This window comes from Squalius cephalus (assembly GCF_949319135.1).
Source record: "Squalius cephalus genome assembly, chromosome: 9".
NCBI classification, from domain to species: Eukaryota; Metazoa; Chordata; class Actinopteri; order Cypriniformes; family Leuciscidae; genus Squalius; species Squalius cephalus.
Window position 1 is genome coordinate 34,685,213 of NC_137130.1, and position 19,089 is coordinate 34,704,301.

Here is a 19,089-nt window from a genome sequence, read left to right on the forward strand (position 1 = left end):
TACTGTATTGAACTGTACATATGCATCTTAGGGGGCATTTACAAGACACCTTTTTCAACATACTTACTTCTGGGTATAAATGTATACCCAAAATACACACACACACACACATAATTATTTGAAAACATTTATTCAGCATTTACGTCTACGTACATCACGGAGACGTCTATTTGATGTGCGTGTTTACATTCGGAAGACACTTTTTTAAATGTTTGTTTGCTCATCTGCAATATGTCTAAGGACGTTTCCTGTCAGATGTCAAAACTTCAAAACTTTTAGAATGTCTTTAAGATGTTTATGATTTAGAATGCACGTCTATCAGATGTTAGTAAACAGATGCTTTCCTAATGAAGTGATCTATAACAGACATGATACATCTTGCAGACGTACGTGTAGGGAACGCCGCAGACAGTCACGTGATTCAGCGAGTCCCACAACGCGGAAGTAAACAGAAGTGGACGCTCTATGCGTTAATGAAACATCTATGTCAGTGCAGCCTTAACGCGAGTCAACGTGTTTACAGCAACCTGGCAAAACAAATAGACAATCAAGAAAACAGGTCAGAGATTACGGCTTTTTTCAGGGTGTGTTGTCCTCGGAGCACAGCCGGTGTTGTTTAGCGTGTGTCTTGCGGTCAGAGGCCCAGTGTGCGCAGATGCTCCTGCATATCAGATGAGCTCACACACACACACACACACACACTGCTGGAGTGCTTATCTGTCTTCACACACGTCAAGCATTACTCCGGGATTACCTGCATGTGTAGGGCCATCATATAATGTGTGCAATGCCATTACCGGGCAATACAGGACTGCATTTTCTACAGAGTGGAACTGCATTTTCCAGACAGCCCTGGACAAACCCGGATCACTGATTCTGGATGAGTGAACTGACGATGCATGTGCGAACATGACTGACATTCAACTTTACACCACGAGAAACAAGTACACAGTCTTCTGCTGACTTTATTTTGGACAAAAAAATATGAGTTCAGAAAACCAACAGGACACATTTATCTAGATTTTCTGAAGAACTAAACAGCAAAAGACGTCAATATGAGAATCTTCAGGACCTTGATGAAGGCTGTTTCTATTTCCAAGCAAATCGACTTTTACTCCAGATTCTCGCCTTCTCCTCTCTCTATGAAACAGTTCATAGATTTTGGTAAGTCTGGAATCAAGTGGATACAATTTAATATGTGAAAAGAACTGTAAAGTATCTAACATGATCCAATCCTAAAGTGGAGTAGAATCGAGAGACAACAAAAACAAAAGTTTGAATATTTAATCCCTGTTCTATTTTTGTCATTTTAAGTAGATTAGAATAGAATGATAGGTGGGGAAAGTATCATGAGATGATGGTATTTGATATAAATAACAGTCATTTTACATATGGTATTGTTGGATTACCATATCTATATATCTTTATATCATGGTGTTTACATTGCATTAGACAGGGGTTTTCTGGGCCCCTTGTTCAGTTTATTGGACCCCCAAGTGCCCATAACTCTGGGAATCCTGTACTCAGTCACACCTTTATCAATTAAATGGTGAAATCACCAAATGATGATTATGTTCTCATAGTTTTCTGTCTTTCTGTACACATTTTTCTCTTCAGGTTCAGAGAACGCGTGTGAGAAAACGTCATTCACGTTTCTAAGGCAGGAGCTGCCTGTCAGGCTGGCAAATATTTTGAAGGAAATCGATTTATTGCCTGATAACCTACTGAGAACTCCTTCAGTGCACCTGGTGCAGAGCTGGTCAGTGCGAATACATGCGTGTAGTGCTATTATTGGGATATGTTTGCATATCTGAGCTACATTTTTTTGGTTTTGTTGCATCTCTGCAGGTACATGCAAAGTTTCCAGGATATACTTGAGTTCAAGGACAGGAATATGGATGATCAAACGGTCACACAAGAGTAAGAGATTCATCAAATTCCCTGCAGTAGAGGTCTTCTCTGGTCCTAAGATCTGTACCTGACCCCAATCATTTCACACCCAAACCCAACGTGCATAATGGAATTTAAAACGAGACAAAAGTTATGACAGAATCCGCATCCGGCTCAAAAATATATTTCCAAAAATAAAGATGATTGGTGACTTTTTCAACCGGGTATGACCAAATTCAGATATGACCAATTAGAAACACACGGTAGGTTAGGGGTGGGCGATATGACCAAAATCTTATCAGTAATTTTATTTGCAAGGAAATTTATATTTATGTTAATATTAATAAGCACTCATTGTTAAATGAGTGTTTAGTTGGAGCTGCTGCATGCACCAATGTCAAGAAGGGATTGATTATTTACATAGAAGCACGAATTTACAGAGAAGTGGGGATGATAATAATAATGTTATAGAATTATTGATACGTATTTGTTTTAAGTAGTAAAGTATTGCTAAATGCTCAAAATGAAAAACAAAAGGTTTGCATATTTTAAAGTCCCTTAGTGGTGAAAATCCAGCTATGTGGTGTTTTTAATAGGCTTTAAGACAAACCATGTGCAAATTCATAAGTCGACACCATTGCTGAGTATTTTCTAAGACAGTCTCAAAAACACGCTTTGAAATCGCTGGTGTTTCTGACGTCACACACTACCTTGTAACCAATCAGATCAACATGTGATCGTCAATGAGTGGACCTCTGATCTGGTGTGAGTGAGTGGAGGCGGGGCTCATTTGCAAATTCATAGAACCGCGTATACTAAATGAGGCAAGGGTGTAGAGTTACATTCAAGCAATGTAACTCGATTAAGAAATTGCTTAATTTTGATGATCAAAGATGAGTTTTAAGGGATAAAATGGTTGACTACAGGGGGACTTTAAAGAATTTGTCAGTAAAAGCACATTTATATTAGATTATAAACATTATTTATGCCTAAAGGGGGAAATTCACACAATACATTTATTTAAAATACATTTTTTATACAAAAGTTTTGGACCCACTTGAACCCTCCCAGGTCCAAGTGGACCCATGAAGACCTCTACCTTCCAGCTCTGCTTGTGCTTACACACACTTTTACACACATTAACACACACCTCTGTTGTTTTAGCTTCACAGATGCTGTGATTAAGATCAGAAACCGCCACAATGATGTAGTTCCCACCATGGCTCAAGGAGTGGTGGAGTACAAGGAGACCTACGGCACCGACCCAATCACCAGCCAGAACATGCAGTACTTCCTGGACCGCTTCTACATGAGCAGGATTTCAATCAGAATGCTCCTGAACCAGCACAGTGAGACACACACTCTTCTAGTGCTGTAGTTTATAATAGGGCCCATTATGGACAGCAGAAATGTAAAGTCAGTTGAATGGGATCCTGGAATGTTCACTCGTAGTGTAGTTTGGATTAGCGACTGGTGTGTTTACGAGTTTCACAGCCACCAGTGCCCCACATTTCTGAATCGCATTCATTGATCGCCACCCTTTTATGTCAATATGTCAATAACATGATGATGTCTGTGTGTTTTCAGCGCTTCTGTTTGGGGGAAAGGTGCGTGTCAATCCTGCTCATCCCAAACAGATCGGCAGCATTGACCCCAACTGTCTCGTCACTGATGTGGTCAAAGGTGACCGGGATTTTTCTTTCATATAAATATTTTGCAATAGTTACAAATATTTTATTTGTGGGGTAATGACTCAAATAAGCATGAATTAAATTGAGTACAGCAAATGCTATCGTGATGGATGAATACTTAAATGTAGGAATACAATTTAGATAATATCATTTTTATACAGAAACTAATAAAAATCTCATGAGAAACATCACTGAGAATTGAAATTTGCCTAATTGTTATGAAAATAATATCAATGCAAAAAAAACTAATTAGTCCTAAATTAGACTTGTTCAATCAAATAGATGTGATCTTTCAGTTTTGGCAAGATACCATGGCATAACATGATATACATATTGTAGACTTCATTAAGGAAATCTAGTTAATTTTTTAGTATTTTTAGGTGAAATTTGATCAAAATGTCTTACCACCCAAAGCATTGCATTGACAAGCACCACCCATATTTCTTCAGTATATGTAAAAATCTACTTTTCTAATCAACATTCAAACATTTTTTTCTTTTATAGATGCGTATGAAAATGCCCAAAACCTGTGTGACCGGTATTACATGAGCTCACCTGAGGTAGTACTGGAAGAATTTAATGGTAACTTTCTTCTGCGCACACACATTCATTGACTTGAAGTCATGTGACTGCATTCATGATCGGTAAATCCATCAGCACTCGGCACTGATGATCGGAAGTGTGACTGCTGTTTCTCATGTGTTTCCTCTGCAGTTAAAGGACCGGATAAACCCATTGTTGTGGTGTATGTGCCGTCTCATCTGTACCACATGGTGTTTGAGCTCTGTAAGGTGCTGTACATCGTTTTACATCTCTGAAGTGTTGATGTATACAATCATCTGTAGTTCCGAGTGAAGTGTAAGAATTGAGTTGTGCGGCTGGTTTCCTGTGGTGTGGATGGCTTTGCTCTTTAGATGTGCAGCAGTGCTGAGCTATAAATATGTTGTGTGACTCCTGCAGAATGCCATGCGCGCTACCATGGAACTTTATGAAGATGCCATGGAATATCCCCCGGTGCACATCCAGATCGTCCTCGGACACGAAGACTTGACCGTCAAGGTACGGACAGACTAGCTGTGCTCAGATCTGTGGTAACGCCTCACCTCGACTTATTAAAGGATTAGTTCGCTTCAGAATTATAAAATTTCCTGATCATTTACTCACCTCCACGTCACCCAAGATGTTCATGTCTTTCTTTCTTCAGTTGAAAAGAAATTAAGGTTTTTGAGGAAAACATTCCAGGATTTTTGTCCGTATAGTGACTTCAATGCGGTCCAAATGTGAGTTTCAGTGCAGCTTCAAAGTCTCGACACGATCCCAGCCGAGGAATAAGAGTCAGTTAGAGTCAATCACTTCTTAGACCTTCTTCATAAGTCCAGGAAATTACCAGATTCCTCACATATTTCATCCAAACATTACCATCCAAAATTTGGTGTCAGTATTTTTTTTGTAGTACTTTAATTTGGCAAGTATATATTAAATTGTTCAAAAGTGACAGTAAATGCTTTTTAAAATGTTACAATAGATTTTTATTTGAAATAAATGCTGTTCTTTTGAACTTTCTGTGCATCAAAATATCTTTCTTCACAAAAATATAAAGCAGCCATTGATTTTCAACATTGATAATAATCAGAAGGGTTTCTTGTTTGAATGATTTCTGAAGGATCATGTGACACTGAAGACTGGAGTAATGATGCTGAATATTATGTTTTACAATTAGGACTGTTGAATTAATGCGTTAATATAATTAATTCGTTAAAACGATTAGCCCATTTAACTCACCAGTTCAATTATACAACAGTACAATAAATAAGAAGTTAATATTGTGTTATATTTTAGACATAATATTGTCTGTTTTTGCTCAGTTTTACCAACAAGTTTTGCCAGAACTGTTGTGTGTCTTCCGAACATGTTTTCAACTAATAGGGTGAACAAATGAGTCAGTGGCCATTCAAAAGGGCCATTTACTTCATTCATCATGAATGAATCAGCTGAATGTATGAATGGCATTTACCGCCACCTACTGGCAGTTTTAGTTTCTTATTTAGAGTCTCATTTCATTAAAAACAAAAAAACACATTTCCATATTAAGAAAAACCTACTAAAGGGATAGGTCACCCAAAATTCTGTCATCATTTATGATTCATGATCTTTTGCGGAACATAAAAGATGTTTTAGTTTTGGTCACCATTGACTTCCATTGTATCTTCTTTTATGTTTCACAGAAGTCAGTCAGTCATATAGATTTGAAACCACATAAGGGTGCACTTATTGACAGAATCCTTGATCGCTGATTGGCTATTAAACAGTAAAAACTAAGTTTAATCGCAGACTCTCATCTTGCTCTGTCATAGGTCAGTGATCGTGGAGGCGGAGTTCCACTGAGGAAGATTGACAGGTTGTTCACGTACACCTACTCCACTGCTCCTCGTCCTCAGATGGACACGTCTCGAGCCACTCCTCTGGTCAGTATGAGACACCACTGAAATATGAACATATAACCCAGTCCGCAATCTTTCAGGTTCATTTCTAATGGTTAGAAAGTTATGGATGTAGGACGTTCGAGCCTGCGTTTCTCGATCTCTTGCCTTCATTATTTCCTGCCCCGTCTCAACTTTTCGATCAATAAAAATGGCAAATGCATTGTTTTGAATGACATATTTCCTGTACAGTCTTAAATGAGACGTTGAAGCACCCACTAAATGTTTATTAAGAGTAAAAGTTTGCTGTGTTGTGTCGTGGTCTCAGGCTGGCTTTGGTTACGGGCTGCCCCTCTCCAAACTTTACGCCAGATATTTCCAGGGTGACCTGAAGCTCTACTCTATGGAGGGATACGGCACAGATGCCGTCATTTACATTAGAGTGAGTGACTCTTAAAAACTGTATTTCATCCACTCAAAATTATATACTTATTTTCATTATTATTATTACAGAAAATTAATTCTATTTTAAGTCCATTCAGAAGCTTTGCATTTCTTGTTAATTATGAAATATGACATTCTTTTTACTGTAATGCAAAATAACAATTCTCATCACAGTAATATGGGGGAAAAAACTAAAACATTGTTTTACAGTCATGAGAATGTGATGAGAAAAATATCTCCCTGAAATGACTTTTTGCAGGTTGGGATGTTTGTAATTGTTACAATCCAAAACTGTTCTAAAATAGATTTAAAAAAGAAAAATTTAAATAAATATTGCATTTATTGTAAAACACAGTAATTATAAAATGATTATTATTTAGATTCTAAAAATATATATTCACTACCATTTAAAAGTTTGGGGTTGGTAAGATTTACTTTTTTTTTTTTTTTAAGAAATGAATGTTTTATTCAGCAAGGATGCATTAAATTGATCAAAAAAGAATTAAAGACATTTACTAACATATTGTTACAAAAAATATTTATTTTCATCAAAGAATACTGAAAAAATATTAAGCAGTATTTTTTAACACTGAATGATCTCTGAAGAATCATGTGACACTGAAGACTGGAATAATATAGAAATAAAAATAGAAAAGAGTTCTTTTAAATATTAACATTTGACAATATTGCTGTTTTACTGTATTTTTGATCAAATAAATGCAGTCTTGGTGAACATAAGTGACTTCTTTCAGAAAAAAAAAATTCTAACCAACACGTATGATAAAAATAATACATATTATTATTATTATTAAAATAATTACAATTTAAGAACTGGACATGTATTTTTTAGGTTCTCCCACATGACTAGCTTTTCTTTTTCTGAAATAATAGTGGTTGATTTTTTTTCTTTTTCACTCCTGATTGAATTCCATTCATAATAACGTGTTGTTTTGATTCCTGAAGGCTTTGTCCACCGAGTCCATCGAGAGGCTTCCCGTTTACAACAAATCCGCCTGGAAACATTACAAAACCATCCACGAGGCCGACGACTGGTGTGTTCCCAGCAAAGAACCCAAAGACATGACCACCTTCCGCAGCGCCTAGACTCGTCCAGCGGATCTGCCCTTCATCCGTCTGCTAGTGTTGAAGAGTCAGAATAATACCAGTGTTAGAAGTTAGCACAGGTGTTGCTAGTGCCATCACATCCCAGATAGACGATGATGCAGTTGCTGTTCTGGTGTATGTTGAGTGTGTATTACCTTTGAGTGAGATCCAGTGTGTGTTTTCTTGCTTCTATATTTGAATGTGTTAGTCAGTATTTATTTATCCATCATCTTGAGATGGACTGTAATGTTGATCATTATTTAAAATGTTGGCACCAGCATAACTGGGACTTCACATTCCACACACAGTCCCACGTGTTACGTTGTTTTCAGAGACGATGAAAAGATCGAAAGGTCTAAAAAAAGATGTTTTTTTTGTTTGTTTTTTTAAAGAAACTGAGTGTAGCGTGAATAGTTTAAAGTGTTAAATGCTTCTCACCACCAGAAAATGTTAAGCTTCAGCCAAGTAACAATTCAGGAACTTAAGTGACAAATCGCATGTTTGTGTGAATTGTGTTTCTTTTGATGGGTTTAAACAAGTGTTAAGATGTTTGAAACTCACCCTGTTCAATAAAGGACTGAGTTTAATTCCAGTGGCCTCTTCTGGAGACGGACTGGAACCGCAGCCTCATTTCAAATGGATTGGACGCTTCAAACTGTCTGTCATTGCGCTTCCCTGCACATGCTTTTCTCATAATATCGAACTTTTTTAGCCACTTTTGCAATAACTTAGTCAACGATTGATTTGAGGATTTTTAGTGGATGTTAAGTCAGTTCATGCAGGTTTTCTTACAGTGTAACTAAAAATTAATCACATACCACAGTGTCAGAATGCATTTTTCTTTTTTCAATATTTTAAAGGTTTATGATTTTATTCTTATTTAATATTATTATTTGACATGTTTTATGAGACTCGTCTCATGTTCAGAGCACATTGCATTAGCATGCACTTTTTGGGTCGCTGCAAATTTTTATTTATTTTTTAAGTTGCCAGCCAGCACCAGCATTTTTGATCATTTTCTTCAAGTTTCATGGCCCCCAGAATATTTTGGTGCATATAATATAACAAAAGAAAGAACTGAGCCTCTGCTTTTTTTCTTTTATCAACTCTTGAATGTGGGTAAGTTTTATTAAAAAGCAACATCATGAACAAAAAGCTGAGAAAATCATGGTTTTGCCTAAAACTACATTTTTTTTTTCTTACTATGGAAGTCAGTGGGGTCCATCAACTGTTTGGTTACAGACATTCTTCAAAATATCTTGTTCAGCAGAAGAAAGAAATTCATAAAGGGTTGAAACAACTTGAGGGTGAGTAAATGATGACAGAATTTTCATTTTTAAGTGAACTATCCCTTTAAAGGCAGGGTAGGAGATTTGTTGCAGAAACATTTTTGTTATGCTGGTTGAAAGTCTCTTCACATCCTGATAGCAATCACAAAGTTAAGAGCTCTAAATGTATATATATATATATATATATATCGTCTATGTAAGGCGTAGGACTCTAAAATGTTCGTCCAATCATTGCATTGGGTCCGAATTTCCACACCTGCTCTTGCAGACATCACGTCATCAGAGCGTCTCATGCTATGCAGAGTTAGACAGACGTCAGTCACCGAGAGCCACAAACGAAACCGCAGCCGTCTTTTACAGTTCCTCCTGAACCAAAATAACCAGCTTATGCTGCGTTCACACCATAACTACTGTAATCTGGAAGAGATGGAAACCCCTGATGTTAAACTCGGAGCGACTCAAATTCATGCGTTTCAATGGCAACTCTATCAACACCGAAATAAATCTACAGCAGTCAGGTGGTACAAGAGCTCTTTAAAGGTGCAGTGTGTGATTTAGCAGCATCTAGCGGTGAGGTTACAAATTGCAACCATCAAAAGTTACGGTTGCCGACAGGAAAAGATTTCGTGATCTGAGACAGCAGAGTAGCCAGTTCAGCAATGAGGTTTCTTTACAAAGATACATTAAGAAATTATATTTACTTATTTATTCAGTAAAACAATGGTATTGCGAATATTATTGTTACTTGTTCATCATTGTGTCAGTGTTTTATTCGCTGATTTTAGCTAGCTTCTTTGCACGAAGAACAACATAGTGACGAAACGCGCTCTGTAGAGCAGTTTGTCCATTTAGGGCCACTGTAGAAACATGTCGGTGCAAAATGGCCATTTCAGTGTAAGGGGACTTCGCAGTGTGTGTAGATAGAAATGGCTCATTCTAAGGTAATAAAAACATAACGGTTCATTATGTAAGGCCTTTATACGCCACTGAAATCATAGTTATATATATATATTATATTGCATTTCTGTCTACAGATCCTCCTAAATATTACACAATGCACCTTTAAGTTGTTTATGTTCATTATTATTGTAATGTGATGTGCTTTGAGACATGAGGTAGATTAACGCCGTCTCTCTTGACGCTTTTGTTTGCTCCTGCTGTACGTGTTCATGTGTTTTAAAGGAGGTGTGGCTTTGGAGACGCTCTGAAGGGAGGGTGGGATCTTATGCTTTCAAAGCTAGCTCGCTAAATTGCTAGCCTCTCAGAAATTGCCTACCCTACCTTTAATAGGTAACTGAGCTGTGACTGAAAAGGCTTTCTAAATATTACACGATCTGAAACCGCATTTTGGATTGAACACACACAATCTTTTCTACGAGAGGTGAAAGCATTTATTTAGCAGTTTATGCGCTTTGTACCAGATAGAAAGCTTGATTTTGTCTTACAGTCTTTGTGTCCAAAATCATCTATTTTACAAGGTAGAAAAATATAACCACAGGACACAGAATCATGATGACATGAGCACAGGTGGCAAGCTTACAATCATGATAATCCAGTATTCATTACATCCTTTGTTATTAGTGAAATTCAATCTGGGTGATGGCAGCTAATAAAAGATGCTATATTTTGTAACAATTAAGTATTTTTGCACCATATCCATAACATAAAAAGCAGTAACCGTCCAAATAAAAACAACCAACAGTATGTATTTATCAAGATTAGATGTACAAACACCTTTCACTGAGTTTCACTCTCTGCTTTTCAGAATTAGCAAAATGGTTTTAACCAACAAGCTATTCTACTTAGTAGAAAATGTGTACAAAAGTTAATGTCTTTTCCTTAAAGCTATGCTAATAGTCGTGTATAAAATATTTCATTTGTACATTTATAAACCATGTTCCCCTTTGTTATAGTAAAAAATATAGTGCTCAATATCACTCGACTGTACAAGGTTCCAGCAAAAAGTACTAAAAATACAACATGAAATCTTTTTAAAAGCACTATTTGTGCCACAATGTTAGTGGCGAAGTTGTGAAAATAGGCATCTAAATATTTATATATCCCTTAGTGAGTGTTTTTAAAGCCCCTAGAGTGGTTTCATAAAATACAATTAAAACTAATAAAAGTTTTGGTCTGCTATACATTGGACAGCCATATTCATCGTCTCACAAGCTAGCCTAATAAAAAAATCACGGCAAAAAAATCATTTTCTTAATCAGTATTTTGTCTTGATTTCATATTCTCTGAAAAGAAGGAAAACCTATTTTCAGAGAATATCGATTAAATGTATTTTTCTTCACTGGCAAATTAACAAAATGTAACAAAATTTTGTTAGCTTCTTATGCATTTATCTTGCTTTAGGAGGTTTAGATTTTTAATGGTAAAAAGACAAAAATACGGTTTAAAAAATATTTTTTTTAACAGTGAAGGCAACAGGCCCACAAATGGGTAGAGTCTGTAAACGCTTTTCTCATTAAATTCACTACCTCTAGATGAACATGTATATTCTGCTCATATTTGTGTGTGAAGATGTTCTCATAAGCAGCTTCATTAGTGTTACAGCACAGGATATTACTGACCGTACTCCATATGTGAGGATATTCACTGACAGAGATTCCTTTAGTGTGTGGGTGTGTGTGTGTGTGTGTTGAAGAAAGTGGTCCCAGTCTGCCGAACATGAAGGAAAGTAGATAAGAAGAAAGCATGGCACTGAACATCATCTTCAGCAGAGCGAGTCAGTGCTGGCGGGCAGGCGTCCGCTGCGTCGGGCCTCTTTCTCACGCTTTTCCCGCTGTTTCTCCATCTTCTCCTGCGCTTTCTTCATCTCCTTCAGCTTCTTCTTGATGATGGCGCGATCATTCTGACTGGACACACCCAGAGCCTGTGGGAGAGCGTTTCAAAAACACACGAGCGAATCAGAAGACGACAGTGGCATTGAGGCCTTTACGGCTGGCGATATACAATTAAGCACGTCTTTAATGTAGTGATATTAATGCATATTTTAAATCTGGAGAGTTGCATTTTGAAATAAAAAGAAAGTGTACCATGCCTTCACTGACCAGCACAGCTGTCAATCATGATGTTACACCCCGTTTTAATAGCATCAAATAACCAACTGAACTAAAACCAAACTTAATGGAAAAACTAACACTTGAACATGCGCCAATATGATACCTACCTAAAATGACAAAAAAACTAAAGTGTAATTGCATATTTTAATTTGACTCGTGTCCCATTGGATTACATGGAGAGGGTGGGTTTATGAGCTATACTGTAGCCAGCCACCAGGGGGAGATCTTTCAAAAAGATTGTGTTTTCCTTTTTGCATTCATATCATAGGCTGTGAAGCTAAAATATCCCTGAAATAATTTCATGTCACTATTGTTAAGGGTGGGCTGATATACTGGTTAAAGGGATAGTTCACCCAAAAATGAAAATTAGCCCATGATTTACTCACCCTGAAGTCATCCTAGGTGTATATGACTATCTTCTCTCAGACAAATACAATCTGAGTTATATTAAAAAATGTCCTGGCTCTTCCAAGCTTTATAATGGGTATATTTTTTTGGAAGTCAAAGCATAAGGGTAACCAAACAGTTGATGGACTTCAATGGGGACCAGCAACTCTTTGGTTACCGACATTCTTCAAAATATCTTCTTTTGTGTTCAGCAGAAGACAGAAACTCAACTTGAGGATGAGTAAATGATGGCAGAATTTAGATTTTTGGGTGAACTATCCCTTTAAGATCAGATTAGAAACAGTTCTGACATCAAATCCTCCTTTGAGCGCTCCGCCCGCTCACCTTGAGTCTGTCACTGTCCAGGTTCAGGAGCTGCTGTCCATCGATGGCCTGTGTGCTGAACTCAGGTGTGTACTGATCCATGTTCATACCCATCAGCCAATGACACACCTGCTGGGACGTCCAATCAGAGACCGGACGGGTCTGCCAGTGATATTCCTTCCCTCCAGAGCAAGGCTCCTCGTCCAGCATCTAACACACACACACACACACACACATCAGCCAGGTGAATCTCATGAAACCTGGCAGATTTCAATAACATTTTCATCCCAAATTCTAACACCATAATGCAAAAAACACACAGCATGTGTTTAGGATAGAATGAATGCTATCCGCTTATGTTCACGCGACATGCATCCGATCCTCTCGTCATGCAAAACAAACACTACTGACGACAGACACATGAAATGAAACGGGGATCGCCATCAGCACACGCATGCAGCGCTTCAGAGTAAAAATAACTTCAACTCAGGAACTCCGCGGGGGATCGAGACAATACTTGACCTTCCAGAGGACCCTTCACACGCCACAGGAAAGCCATGCAAACGAACGTGACGTCTGATCTGCACTCACCTCGCTGGAGGAGAAGGTTAGTGTATGAGAGCGGCCCGACAGGTTGGGCTCCACCACCAGCCCAGAAAAATCTGAAGCAGGACTGCTATGGTTCGAATCATCTAGCACTGACAAACTCTGGAACGGGCACAGAAAGCAGGATTTGTTATCCAAACACAAAGACTGGGGGATTTTCAGCTCTTTACGCCTAGAGAATGAGCTGATGCACAGCCCCAGAGCATCTCGTAATCAATTAAGATTACTAAAACACAAACACATTCTAGTCCTGCTGATTGGACATAAAATGCCGCATGTGTGTGTAAGTACGGCACATTATTCACGGTATCATCATTTCTGTCTTACAGTAATTCAAATTATCTCAGAAGTACTGGGATAAAAGTTTATTGTATCAATTAAATCACCAGTAGGTGGCGACAAATGACTTAGAAATGTTTTTATCGTTGAATCATTCATTCAAGAGATTCATTTAAAAACGCTGATTCATCCAGTAATGAAACAAGTGGAGTCATTATGAGTGAATCATTGAATCATTCATTCTAAATGAAATTTTCCCCCCAAAAAATTATTCAATTTATTTATTTTTTTCTTTAAATAGACTACATCAATTAACATTTTGTCAGAACCTCTAGTAAATGACACATTATTTTAGTTTAGTTGTTTGTTCAGAATTGTGGGAGAATCCTGATCTCTATTTGAAACAAACATTTTTTTTTTTGATTCTCAGTTTATCCAGAATCGTGCAGCTCTACTTGTTACTGGTTTCTTGAATCAATTAGATTCCAATTCACAAGCTCAGATTAATTCAGTTTTGATATTGATTCATTTGGTTATACTGTATATCAGCTACAGTACATAATATAATATATAAAATATCAACTATAAACTAGACAAGAAACCCTGTCCGTTGGTACATTACAATAATATTAAAATGTTAAAATGAGTCCAAACAATCCAATTGCTATTTATTTTTTTAGATATAATTAAAACTGAGTTGTATACAAACATTTAAAACTGCACATAAGGCAGTTTTTATCTTAACTTCTTTTAATTAAATTATGTTTCTATAATCCATTTGTTCAAATAAACATTCAAACAATGGTTGTTTTCCTGAAAGATTTATTTGACAGCTTGAGTAAAAATATAATGCAATATAATGCATACATTTATTACAATTCTCCTCTAGTTATTTTTGTATAGCTCGAGATATGCTCATTTTCTGAGGTAAATGTAACATTACTCAACATTGTCTACAAGCTGTTTTATAGACTCTTTCTGCAGTTGAAACAGCGATTACATGAGACATTTCAGTAAGTTACCGTAAAGTAAAAGTACTGTTTCTTTCACCATTCCTTCTGATGTTCATTTATGTTTATTGCATGCTATAACTTGTAGTAAAGAGGAAGAGATGATCGGTTTATTTGCTGCTTGAAGAGCGACAAAACCACATATGTTTGAATTTTGTGATAAAATTGAGTTTGTGTCTTATCAAAACTAAACTAAAGCTCATTGCGATTACTGGATGGGAAGCGCGCTACAAATCATTTTTAGGTGTTTTCATGCATAAACAGAATCGATCTTGGGATTTAAGAATCAATATCAGCTCATCAAAATGAAAGTAATCAATATTTTCAAACCAATTAATATTGCATTACATCGCCCAACTCATATCGGTCAATCCCCACTTACCTACAACTACAACATAACAGCACATACTAAACCAGATAAGCAGCGTAATGCATCTACGAGCAACAATGTTGTTTTATTGACAACAGAAGCCTGTATTTGGAGGCTGGAAAAATAATCATTTGAGAAAAAAAAAAAAAAGAGTGATTGTACAATTAAATCTGATTAAATAATAAGCAGCATCATGCATCTAGTGCACTGCATTCAGAACAAACACACACACACTAATGTGATTCTACAACTATTAATGCTAGACACTAGGTCTGATATTCAGCTAGAATTTCACTACATTGCTAGATTCAATTTGAGCGTCTATAAGAGAAAATATACTGTACCAAATCTAAGGAGCGACTGAACAGAGAAGACCAGGAGAGGTTTGTCTGTTCGGGGAGAGGGGTTAATAATATGACATCACTGTCCCAAACACGCTTCAGCCGGAGGCGGTTCATAGTCATATTCTGAGCACACGCACGTGTCCGGTTATTGATCACATCCACATGCCTGCAGACTTCATCCCAGAATACTCTGACACTGCTTCTCCTTAGCATCTCACAATTGAAAACAAACTGAACCAAGTCCAGCTGGATGCCAGATATTTGTTGTTTAGTTTTAGTCGTGTGTTGTTAGAAAGCTGGTTAGTTCTCCCATATGACTCACTTTTACAAGCGATGATATAAACTAGACCAGGGTTCCTCAAACTCGGTCCTGGAGGGCCGCTTTCCTGCAGAGTTGAGCTCCAACCCTGATCAAACACACCTGAGCAAGCTAATCAATGTCTTCAGGATCACTAGAAACTCACAGCTAGGTGTGTTTGATCAGGGTTGGAGCTAAACTGTGCAGGACAGTGGCCCTCCAGGACCGAGTCTGAGGAACCCTGCGCTAGAAAGTGTCAGTAGTACATACACTACTTTTCAAAAGTTTGGGATCAACAATTTGTTTTATTTTAGTTTTTTTTTATTAATATTTTTATTAGGAAAGGATGCATTAAGTTTATCAAATGTGATAAACCATTATTCCAAATTATTTATATATTTCAGATTATATTCATCAAAGAATTCTGAAAAAATATATATCCTAGTTTCTATAAAGATATGAAGCAGCACAACTGTTTTTAACATTGATAATAATCATAAATGTTTCTTGAGCATCAAATCATCATATTAGAAGGATCATGTGACACTGAAGACTGGAGTAATGATGTTGTAAATTCAGCTTTGATCACAGGAATAAATTACATTTTACAATATATTCAAATAGAAAACAGTTCTTATAATATTTCACAATATTACTGTATTATTGCTCAAATAAATGCAGCCTTGGTGAGCAGAAGAGACTTCTTTCAAAAACATGAAAATATCTTACCAAACCCAAACTTGTGAACGGTATGTAGATGATGGACATTTTTTAATGAATATGAATCATATGATACACTTTGGTGTCCCTTGACTTAAAAAAGCCTTAAATGCACAGATCTCATGTTTTTGTTGTGAGAAGCATTAAAGAGAAGCATAAACTATTTTATAACATGATTAACTTAGCATGAATACTATTTAGTATTAAAAACTAGGTTTAATTTGATCAATTTTGCTTGATTTTTAAGCTTGTTTTATGTTTATTGCTAGAAATGAACACAAAAAAACAGCTCATATAATACTTTTTTGTATTCTATTTGTGAAATGTGCCACATGTGTGTTAGATTTGATATAATTAGACATTTTGATTTACATATTATTTAGATCTGAAACTACAAGGATCAATATATTAATTAAGTAATGATACCAGATAGTGATGTCAGAATTCACATTCCACACAGTAAGATAATTGTTTTATAAATGGTGTAAAATTCCCATATACATTCGAAGTTCTGTAACAGCTCTGAATTAGTTTTAATCCGTGCAAGCGAATCAAATTCAGGTTTCTTGCGCAGAACGGCCCCGTGAGAGAAGAAGTTCTCACCTTGTTCTTGGAGTTGTGTGTGTGTTCGCTGGCTTCTGCAGTGGTGTATGGGAGACTGCTGGTGGAGGACGACGGCTCTCGGTCTCGCTCTTTGTCCTTCTCTCCAAACCAGGAGAAGGGCATGCAGGTGGGGATGGAGGTCATGGACTCTGCGGGGGAGACTCGCCCCCCGGACTCGTCCAGTAACTCTGCTGAACCCCTGCAACACCAAGACCAGACATGAGAAGAGCCAATACACATACAGCCAATACAGAGTTGGCAGTCACATAAAGTTTGTGTTTAGCTTCAGTTGTTGTGGTGCTGATTCACAATGTTTCAAGTTTATTGTGAACAGATGCATTTTAAATAATTGCAAAATGCTTCATAAGCCAAAAATCTGTAACTTTTTCGAAACCCAAATTTCCCTGTTTTGGCCATTTCACTAATCATATCATCAGCATATGGGAAAGCGTGAACAAGTCTCACTCTATCATTCTGATTGGATTATCAAAGCAAACTATTAAAGGTTCCCTTCCAACCAATGTGTTCTTGTGTTTGCAAAGGTTACTTTCAAACAAAGACCTGCAGCCATCATCGCCTTGCATTAAAATGGCCTTGCATGTGTGGAAATAGCTGCAAAGAATATTGGACCTGAAAGAACTTTGGTGAAGACTTCTGGACCACGGCCTGGACTCAAGAAGGACGGCAAAGAAGCCACTTCTCTCCAAGAAAATCATCAAGGACAGACTAAAATTCAGCAGGAGGTTCAAGGATTGGACAGCGGAAGACTGGTGCAATGTTATTTCCTCTGATGAAGCCCCCTTTCGACTGCTTGGGACATCTGGAAAAATCGACTATCCGGAGAAGAAGAGGTGAATGCTACCATGAGTCTGGTGTCGTGCCAACAGAGAAGCATCCTGAGACCGTCCATGTGTAGGGGTTGCTTTTCATCCAAGGGAGCAGCAATTCTCCCCCAAAACACTCCCATGAATAAAGAATGGTCTCAAAACATCCAGCATGAGCAACTTCTCCTAACGGTCCAGGAGCAATCTGGTGATAAGTGCATTTTCCAGCATGATGGAGCACCATGTCACAACAAGGCAAGAGGGATAATGAAGTTCCTCGGAGATCATTACATTTAAATGTTTGATCCGTAGCCAGGCAACTCCCCGGATCTTACCCCATAGAGAACCTGTGGTCAGTCCTCAAAAGGCGAGTGGACAAGCAGAAGTCCACAAATTGAGCAAGAATGGATTGCCATCCGTCAGGATTTGGCCCAGACGCTGATATCCAGCATGACTGAGTGAATTACAGAGGTTATGAAGATGATGATGATGATTCAACACTGTAAATATTGAGTCCTTGCATACATTGAATGTTTTTGCCAATAAAAGCCTTTAAAACCTTCAAAATGAAATGCTGATCATTGTTTTCCAGCATACCATAAAAACGTGAACAAAAAAATCTTCAAATACAGAAGCAGCAAACTTTGCAGAACACCAAACGATGGTTCCTTACAGAGGACCAGATTTGGGAAAACAGCTTTCACACTGACAAACCTCTAATATCAAATGGATTTGATTCATCAGTGTGTGTGTGTGTGTGTGTGTGTGTGTGTGTTCATGTGTACCTGCTGTCCAGTGACGCCCTTGTAGAATCTTTGTTCAGTTTTTTCCCCTTTCCTCCAGATTTCCTTAAACCACTATCAGAGAAACAACATGCATTATATACAACACAATCCATAATGAACTTACAATTAGAAAAAAACAGTAACTTCACAGTAAATCATTCAAGGCTCATTTATTGATATTGTAAGACACTATGGAGGATGGTGGGGATTTGTTGTTTTGCACCAACCCAAAATCTGGGAATCTTCTTTTGGTTTTTCCAGCTGCATCATTAGACTCGTCTGAAATAAATAACAGAAATGTATCAGAGCACAAACACAGACAAACATCTGATGGCCAGGCTAACATGAATTGATTTGCACTCTCGTCGCAGTAATGAGAAAACTCTTTGAGGCAAAATCACTCAACAGCTGGACTACTTTAACAAGCCATTTCAGTGCAGCATTTCTAGTGATCATGTCTGCCAGGCTACAGGCCCGTTCACACCGAGAACAATAACTTAAATATAACTAATGATAACTATAGCAGCGTCTACACAAGCGGAAGATAACGTTCTGTTTATTATACGCTAAGTTTTGTCATCTGCCGCTTTAAATGCTCAAGCTCTATAGAGATTCTGATTGGCTGTAATT

At 37.4% G+C, this 19,089-nt stretch overlaps 2 protein-coding genes across 5 annotated transcripts in view; one reads left to right on the plus strand and one right to left on the minus strand.

The window, feature by feature from the left end:
- The first annotated feature begins 406 nt into the window (after positions 1-406).
- pdk1 (pyruvate dehydrogenase kinase, isozyme 1) lies at positions 407-8,190 on the plus strand. The gene is made up of 11 exons (XM_079881768.1): positions 407-1,164; positions 1,618-1,759; positions 1,849-1,920; positions 3,055-3,239; positions 3,478-3,573; positions 4,086-4,163; positions 4,296-4,372; positions 4,542-4,640; positions 5,936-6,046; positions 6,330-6,443; positions 7,409-8,190. The coding sequence occupies exons 1-11, from the start codon at positions 1,056-1,058 to the stop codon at positions 7,547-7,549; spliced, it is 1,224 nt and encodes a 407-aa protein (XP_079737894.1). The 5' UTR covers positions 407-1,055; the 3' UTR covers positions 7,550-8,190.
- A 2,020-nt stretch (positions 8,191-10,210) lies between these two features.
- Positions 10,211-19,089, minus strand: part of ppp1r9ala (protein phosphatase 1 regulatory subunit 9A-like A) — a 57,009-nt gene continuing 48,130 nt past the window's right edge. Inside the window, exons 14-20 of one of the 4 annotated variants that reach the window (XM_079881753.1) lie at positions 18,687-18,737; positions 18,460-18,531; positions 16,851-17,049; positions 15,230-15,274; positions 13,212-13,328; positions 12,642-12,830; positions 10,211-11,719 (exon numbers count right to left, since the gene is read on the minus strand). In XM_079881753.1, coding sequence (XP_079737879.1) covers positions 11,561-11,719; positions 12,642-12,830; positions 13,212-13,328; positions 15,230-15,274; positions 16,851-17,049; positions 18,460-18,531; positions 18,687-18,737 — 832 coding nt within the window. In that variant the 3' untranslated portion in view covers positions 10,211-11,560. Of the gene's footprint in view, positions 11,720-12,641; positions 12,831-13,211; positions 13,329-15,229; positions 15,275-16,850; positions 17,050-18,459; positions 18,532-18,686; positions 18,739-19,089 lie in introns of all 4 variants that reach the window. The other 3 variants (XM_079881752.1, XM_079881754.1, XM_079881755.1) reach the window with 3 other exon arrangements.